At 50.4% G+C, this 8153-nt stretch overlaps 1 protein-coding gene across 6 annotated transcripts in view; it reads left to right on the plus strand.

Annotated features, from left to right (window-relative positions):
- Positions 1-4970, plus strand: part of ANKS1A (ankyrin repeat and sterile alpha motif domain containing 1A) — an 80115-nt gene extending 75145 nt beyond the window's left edge. For 3 of the 6 annotated variants that reach the window (XM_065740271.1, XM_065740273.1, XM_065740274.1), the window contains 3 exons: positions 192-329; positions 668-838; positions 1950-2148. In XM_065740271.1, coding sequence (XP_065596343.1) covers positions 192-329; positions 668-838; positions 1950-2069 — 429 coding nt within the window. In that variant the 3' untranslated portion in view covers positions 2070-2148. The other 3 variants (XR_010622448.1, XM_065740272.1, XM_065740275.1) reach the window with 3 other exon arrangements.
- The last annotated feature ends 3183 nt before the right edge of the window (positions 4971-8153 follow it).

Consider the following 8153-nt stretch of genomic DNA (forward strand, 5'->3'; position numbering starts at 1 on the left):
GCTTAGCACATGGGCTTGTGTTGCCATTCATTTATACCTCGGGACAGAGCTAGGACTGGTCTAGCTGGGAGAAACCCCTCCTGCCATTCTCTCTTGTGCTTCCTGTTCCCAGTACACACTTTGCACCACTGTTTGCTGAGCTTATTTGTTGTCCCAGAAGGGTGATGGGTACTTGTGGTTGTTTCCTACAGAATGTCATTGCTGAGCATGAGATCCGGAACATCTCCTGCGCTGCCCAGGACCCTGAGGACCTCTGCACATTCGCCTACATCACCAAGGACCTGCAGACCAGCCACCACTACTGCCATGTCTTCAGCACCGTGGACGTGGTGAGTGGGTTGGGGCTGCAGTGAGAGGTCTCTCTTAGCCATTTCTGCCCTAAAAGATTCCTTTAGGAGTCCTGGCTCAAAACGCATTTGCTCTGTGACTCTGTTGACAAAGAGGATATTTGTTTGGCTTCATTACTGCAGTTACCAATGCTGAATAAACCAGGGCAGGAGATTTTCCCTCTTGGGGAATGCTCCGTGAACAAAACCCGAATAAGCTGTTATGAGCAGTGTACTAGGCTGATTTAATGGCCTTTTGATTCACCTACAGTGAGGGCTTGCACGATGCAAGACAGCTCCTGTGCACTAACAGCTCTGTGTTCCCTGCCTTCTCTCTGCAGAACCTGACATACGAGATCATCCTCACCCTGGGGCAGGCGTTTGAGGTCGCCTACCAGCTTGCCCTCCAAGCTCAGAGATCAAAGCCTGTGGGTGCTGCAGCAGGAGAAACAATCGAAACGAAATCTTCCAAACCGGTGCCTAAACCACGAGCTGGCATGAGGAAATCTGCAGTACGTGAGCTGGGTGCTGCGAGATGGGGGCTCTCCTGGGCACAACTTGCTTGAAGCTTCCCATTCGTGCTGCAGAAGTCCCCATGGCCTGTAGCTCCGGGCAGTGCTGGTGCTGCAGTGCCCATGGCTCTGCTTGCTGCCGGGTTGCTGCGTGCCTGTAGGGCAGGGGCAGGCAGAGGGGATGTAGCCTGGGTGGGTGGGGTGTTGGGTACCCTGCTGGATCCAGCTCTGCTTCCACGTGCAGACTGATGAAAGATCAGTGGTAGTGTCCCTGTAGCCAAACCGAGCCTAGCTTGGAGCTGCTAAGAAGCAGGGACTGCTGCATAAGCCATTGCTTTCCTTTAATGTCTCCTTTTGTCTGTGTTCTGCTTGCTCCCCCCGCTCAGGTGCCGCTCCCTCCCGACACCCGCTGTTGTTACTGTCACACCTGTACAACACACCGCCCCTCCTACCTGCCGCTGCAGTCTGTTAGTCCTGGAGCTAAGGTCTTTACCCTTCTTCCTGCCATCTTCCATCTCCAGCTGACCTGGGCTGCTGCCCTGGCTGCCTCCACTCCCCACGCCTCCATGGCCCCGTGTCCTCGCCGCTGCCTCCCCCCAGCTCATCCCAGGGCTCAGATTAACCCCGGGGACACAGAGAGGCAGCTCCCACTAACTGCACTGCTCCTCCTGTGTCGTTAAACCTGCCCTGGGATCCTCATTGAGGAGGACAGGATGAAAAAAGCCTTGCTTGGTCAGAGAGAGTGAATCATGTGGGAGCTCACCTGCCAGGAGCTGTCTCCCCCTCTCTCCTCTTTTATTTTTGTAGTGCCATCTCTGTAATGCTGAATTTTTCATGCTTGTTTGTGAAATGAGGTGAAGCTGTAGGCTTGCAGGCTTAGCTCAGGAAGTCACCCCAGGGTGCTGGGCTGAGAACGATGTGCTTAGAAATGTTTGAGCTGTGAAGGACCCAAACGCCTCCACAGCGAGAGCTGCGGCCCTGCACACTGTGCACGGTTTGGGGATGGGCATTAGCAGCCTCTCTGTGCTCTGAATTCCCATTTGCTGTGCCCCAGCCTCGGGCTCCTGCAGGCACGTGTCAGCTAACATGCTCTTCTCTCCTTCATTTCCAGCTGGAGCCCCCTGAAGTGGACCAAGATTCCCAGACTCATGCCAGTGTCTCGTGGGTCGTGGACCCCAAACAGGACTCCAAGCGGACCCTCAGCACTAAGTATGAGACCACTATCTTCTAAAGCAAACAAACCCCGTGTCCACCTGTAGTCTAACCGTGCCTTTGCGATCTGATCTGTCTGCTCTTCTAAACTCCCTCTTCCTCCAGCTGCTCGCACTGAGCCCCACGTAGGCACTACGTCAAAGGCAGCAGCACTTAAGAGACTGTAGACTTAAACGGCTTTTGTACCTGATCACTGCTGAACACTGTGAAATCTCCTTACTCGGAAACAAGGGTAACACGCTGTTAGATCCCTGAGGTGGGAGGTGCAGAGGGGTGCAGGCTGGGGGCATCTGAGATGCTGAGCCAGGAAGCTGCCTGCTGGTATCACGTCTTTCCCCTCGCTCTGGCACTGTGACTCCCTGGGGCGACGTGGCACTCCCCTGGGCCTTTTTTTCTGTTTCATCTTCTTATCTTTGGACTGATGGAGACCTCTTGTCTGTGCGGTGCACACACTCCCTCCTCCTAGCTCCTCTGCTCCCCGACTGAGCCACGGCTGCACACTGCTCAGTGAACTCACCCCTCTCCTTCCTGTCACTCGAACCGACGCTAACCACTGTGATGCTGTCTGCAAATAACACCTTCACTAGGTTTCCCCACGGGGACGCTGCCCACAGCCTCTCCCCTCGTTGCGTGGAGCGGAGCAGCTGCTCTGCTGGGGGCACAGCCTTGGGCTGTGTGCCATAGTTCCCACTGTGAGCTCGGGCCCTTCTTGGGGACGCGAGTGCCCCGCAGGAGCTGTATGGCTGCATGCATTCAGCCCCTGCAGGGTGTTACCCCTGTAGTCCTTCTGTTCGTGCTCACCAGACCACTGTGAGCTCTGGGTGTAGTTCTCACTTTGCAGATTGCAGAGCTGAGCACTGAAGGGCGCGTGCTGCTGGTGCCACGCTGGGAAGGAGCACTGTTAGAGGTACAGAGCTCTGCTGTGCTCTGTGCGTTTCCTGTGGTTTTACATTTCTGCCAAAGGGAGAGATGTGATTGAAATCAGTCTGCTGCTGACCCAGAGCCTATTTTCAGACTGTGAAACATTGCATGGTGAGGGCTGTAGGGATCTTGAAACATCTGTCTCCTTTCATCCGTGAGAGCAAGGATTTCAGCTGGAAATGGCCCCGTGTCAGTGGGCACCTCGGCCTTCCCTGGCTCCTTCTTTACCATGCACACATGGTTTTCCTCTGGGAGAACATCCCCATTTCTGTGCATCTCAGTAGATTACTCTTTTAATTCTGGGATATGGCTGGAAGTTGTTTGCATAGCAAGTAGGGCATTTTGCATAGTCAGTGCAGAGCTGGGCAGCTCTGGGAGTGCTGCGTGGTGGCACTCACCCCACAGCTGCCCCCACGGGCTGTCCCTGTCTCTGTCCCCCCTTTCTTCTTTTATGTTTGCAAAGCTCAGAGATGAAACTGAGGAGGAAGGGGGGGGGTGGGTTGTTCAGTAGCTGCCAACACTAGAAAGCAGGACTCCAGCCCAGTACTGCTTCTCCCTGACTTGCTGTGTGTCCCAAGAACTGAGCTGCTCTTTGCCTCAGTTTCCCTGTTTTCAAGGTGAGGACACATGTACGTACCTCTCTGGGGGTGAGGTTTGCTCTGTCCCCAGAGGACTCTTTAGTGAAAGGCACTGCAACTTCCACACAGTGGCAGCAAACCCATTACATTCCACACTGCTCTCCAACAGAGTGCAGTCCCAGAGTGAAGCTGTCTCAGACCCAGCTCCTCATGGGCAGCAGCTGCCAAACCTTTCCCAGGGAAGGGGGCTGAGCAGATGGGGCAGTGTGAAGGGCTGTAGCTCACTGATGTGCCTCACTGTGGGCTTTCCATCTCTGCCACATCCCCTACAGCCCAGGTTTGGTGAGCCAGGGGTGACAGTTGTCATCAGAAGTCAGAACAGCAGCACTGGATTGCTGTCACCTGTTACTGGGGCATGCTTGTTCTCATTCCTGAGTTCCACTGGGTCCTTCAGGTTTCAGTTTCTATCCCCTGCAGTGAAATCAGATGTTTCAACATCTTCATTGAGCTCTTCCTCAGGAATGGGTTTGATCTTTCAAATCCTTCGTGGCTCCATGGCACTGAGTGGCAAACTGAATTCCAAACGAGGGCCAGGCTGGGAGGAATCCAAATGGGAGGACTCGGGGGATTGCCTTAAAGCAAGGGAAGCAAAGCCCGGCCGCATACGTGCATTTCACACGTCAGGAAACCCTTAACATAGAGCCAATGGTCACACTGCCATGCCCAGAATGCTGCAGTGTCTGCAGTGCTCCAGGGTTTGGGTTGGATGCTCAGTGTTTTCCAGGCTGAGGGATTTATATCCTTCGGAGAGAAGCTGAGCTTGTGATAGCAACAGTAGCTTGGTGTTTACCATGCAGCTGCCCACACGTATGCCTGCTCTTGGAGGGTCTGAGCTCTGCACTCCCCCTGCTTCCAGCCAGGATCTGTCAGTTCCTCCTGACACCGGCTCACTGGTGCATGTGCCTTTCCAAGGGTGACCCTACCCCCGCTGGGGTGGCAGGCAGCCCTGCCTAACTGCACAGCTTCCTCCGTGCCCGTAACCCTCACGGTCTCATCTCCTGGCTGTACGCCTCGTCTTTCCCAGCACTTGTGTTTGTATGAGTTGGAAATCATTCATTCCATTATCTTCCTTTCTGTTTGCCTCTGAAAAGCTGAGCTCCGGGCAGCTGTCTCCTACCACGGAAATGTAGTAACGGGGCAGAGACCTAAGAAGCAGTGGCCTGCTGACGTGAAGACCATCTCCATCTGGCACTGGTGTTCTGCCTCTGAGGGTGTGCATGGCTGCTCAGTGAGGGCTCCCAAAGCAGAGGGGGAAAGGGATCCCAGCCACCAGCTGAGAAAAGCAGCTCTCCATTTCTAGCAAAGGAAAGTTGAGACTTCTGAGGCCGAGTGATGTCACGTTTTCTAGTCTGAGACGAACTGCTTTCTTTTTTACAAATCCAGTTCAGTCTAAATGTAGCACTGCGGTTTGGTTTTGGTTGTTTTTTTTTTGGTGAGGGGGGAAAAAAAAAAGAGAAAAATGATTTACTGAGGATCTGCACAGTCCAGCAAGGAGTACAGTAGAGTCTTACCAGTGGTGTGTGCATCTCCTACGGTACTTAAATCTGCTTCAGTGCTGGGTGAACAGTAGAGAAACGCCGAGTTCTTGGAAATAACGTCCTCCGGTGCGAGAAGCCTTGCAGGGTAAGTCCGCATCCTTCCTTTTCAAAGCCACTCCACGCTTTTATAGCAAATGGAAATCACTTAAGGAAAAGTCTGCGAAGGATCTTTCACCTCAGAGCGGCTGTGGCCAAGTATTTACTGATGGTACAAAGCTTGCTTCCCTACAGAGAACTGTTGCATTGCAATACTTGACATTTCTATGGCAAGGACACAACTTCTTCCCATTTACGCACTGAATACCTGGAGAGGAGCCCCTTCTCCAGCCTCTTGTGCACCTGTCTTGTTTTTAAATGCAGTTATGCCCTGAAGGGTTGGGTGTTGTTTGTATTATTATTATTTTTTTTAAGCTTATTCAATTGTGATTTAGCACTTTTTTATACTAGCTCATTATTTAATCAGAGCAACGATTTCGGAAGAGGAACAAAAGAGGAGTTACGTTTTGGGCATTCCACTGAAACATTAGCTGAGGATAAATCATATCAACCCACAGATGGCCTGGCCCCAGCATCCCCACGTGCTGTCTGCTTGCTTTTCCTTTGCATTACCACACTATTTAACAGCAGTTCTGGCCGTGGGTGATGCGTCTTCTCAGCACTGTTCCCCTGGAGGGAGGAGAGCTGTTAAGAGTCGAGGTTTTTAATTCTTCTGATGCAAAAACTGTAGTGCAGCACGTTTTACCATCTGACAGGCTGGGGGTGTGGTACCCTGCTGCTTTACCAGAATGATATGCCCTAATAATTTCTATCCGACTCCGGTTGCTGCTGTATGTCAGGATCTCATTAGCCTCCCTTGCTGGTAAGACTGGTGGAGGAGTGAACCATAATCCCAAGGGCATAGACCTGGAAATGATTCAGAGGGGGAAGCAGAGATCTTTTTTTATTTTTGTTTTTAATATCAATGAATTTAGGAAACCTAACATTCCTTGTTATGCGTGTGTAGCAATTCATACTGGTGTAAGTGTAAATATTTGGTGTGTCGGCAACAAGTCGTTCTGGAGAGATTGCAAATTGAACCTCTGCTTGGGAGGAGGGACACCCTTCTGTTGTGACACGTGAGCGTGTTGAAGGTTGGCTTGGAGGTGAAGTGGTGATGAAGACTCCAATCTTCAGGGGACTGGATGCTGTGACCCTGGTGGTTCTTTCCAGTCCTGTGTGTAACTCCATGGTTGTCTTTAGTGATCCAACAGTTCTTTAGCCAGATACTTTCTCACTTCATAGACAGCAGTCGTTTTGGCAGTGCATCTTCCCCTTTCATTTCAGTGGGGGTTTTTTGAGGTACTTGCATGCTGGAGGCTGATCCTGGGCTGCACCTCTCAGACTCCCAGGCTTTGGTAGCCCATGGACACGCAGTATTTTGGCTCTTCCTCCCCACAGGGTCTCACATCATCTGGAGGAAAGTGCTCTACATTTCTGGTGCTGGTTCAAATCTAAATGCACTCACTGCCTGCCTGGGAAAAGGCGGTGCAGCCCTGGGTTTTGTTCCCCTTTACAGACTTCCAGTTGGACGTGGCATGAGTCCAGGCTGAGAACTCAACCTAGATCAACTGTTTCTGTCTCTTTTTTTTGTGTGTTTGTTTTTAATAGAGGAGGGGATGAGTTTTTATTTTCCAAATAGAAGCTGCTTCATCCTTTTCGATTTTGTATTTACTAAAAAAAAAAATGAAAATAGCTGATCATAGCTGTTCAGCTCTTCCTTTGAACTTCGTTTGGGGTTTTTCTTTTTAGGAGTCAAAGCATCATGCCATTTTTGTGGGGTGTGCACCTGTTCCCCTCCTGGGGAGAAGATGGGGCACCTTACAGGACGTAAGGCACCTTCACGGGGCTGCTGCGAGACACAGACCAGATGCCAAATAGTACTTCCAAACAAATTGTTCTGTGTGCAGCTGATGTGGGTTTAATTGCTTTAATGCTCCTTCCACCCCACTTCGGAAGCTTCTAGCAGCAGAACTTCCTCTGGCTTTCTTCTGCTTGCATCATTTCCATGCAGTCAGATCTTTATTTTAGAGCAAGCGCAGTGTTTGCAACGCTGTCTTGGTGCAAAAAGTCTCTCTTTTAGGTCTCGTATTGGCATTACCTACTGCATTTTAATTTTATTTTTTGTTGTATTTTTCAAAAGGAAGTAAATGTGCTGCTCTTGCAAAGTAGATCTAGCTCAAACACTTTTCTTACCCGTGGAAGAATAACCTGAGATTCCCAAACAGGGCCGAGAACAGTCGAGTTCAGTTTGCAATGTAGACATTTTTGCTAATTGTGATGTATGGCAGTGGGACTGATTTGTAATACAAATGTTATTTAATCTGTCTGTATTTTGATACTTGAATTTCCTTTTATTTCCTGTATATACAATTGTTAATCTGTTCGAATTTGTCTGAATTTTCAACATCTTGTGGTACCAAACATAACCAATCTGTGCAACAACATAGACTGACCTCACTACAACAAGGCGAGATTGTAAATATTCCTGGGCTTCCAGCAGTCGTTTTGTTGTTTTCATAACTGTACAACTTAGAACAGACTGAATTAATAAAACTTAGACACACGTTTGCCCCATTGTCACTGTGACCTCAGCGTTACACAGAAGTCTCCTGTTTGTGTGTGCCAAAGCAGTGCTCTGTGTGTGCCTGACCTACCAGCCACAGCAGGTAAGAGGAAGGGGTGAGGGTGGGCATTGTGGGGAGCTTTAATTAGTGCAGTGTGGCCCTGCACATCTGTTATTTTGCTTTGTAAATCTGAGGAACAAGAAGACATCAACAGTGTCGAAGCGTTGAGCGGAGATGATTTGCTGGTATTGTGGAAGCAAAGTACAGGATGCTGTTCTGTTCAGAGCAGGCCTGATGTCATTGCTTGGCAGCAGAATGCAGGATGTGTGCCATCCTAATGTGTGTGGCATGCTGGATGCACAGTGCTGGCTGCTCAGCAGTCACTTTGGCTGAGGCTGCTCTT

This window comes from Cyrtonyx montezumae, unplaced genomic scaffold (assembly GCF_038088225.1).
Source record: "Cyrtonyx montezumae isolate F1298 unplaced genomic scaffold, pur_monq_1.0 scaffold_26, whole genome shotgun sequence".
Lineage (NCBI taxonomy): Eukaryota > Metazoa > Chordata > Aves > Galliformes > Odontophoridae > Cyrtonyx > Cyrtonyx montezumae.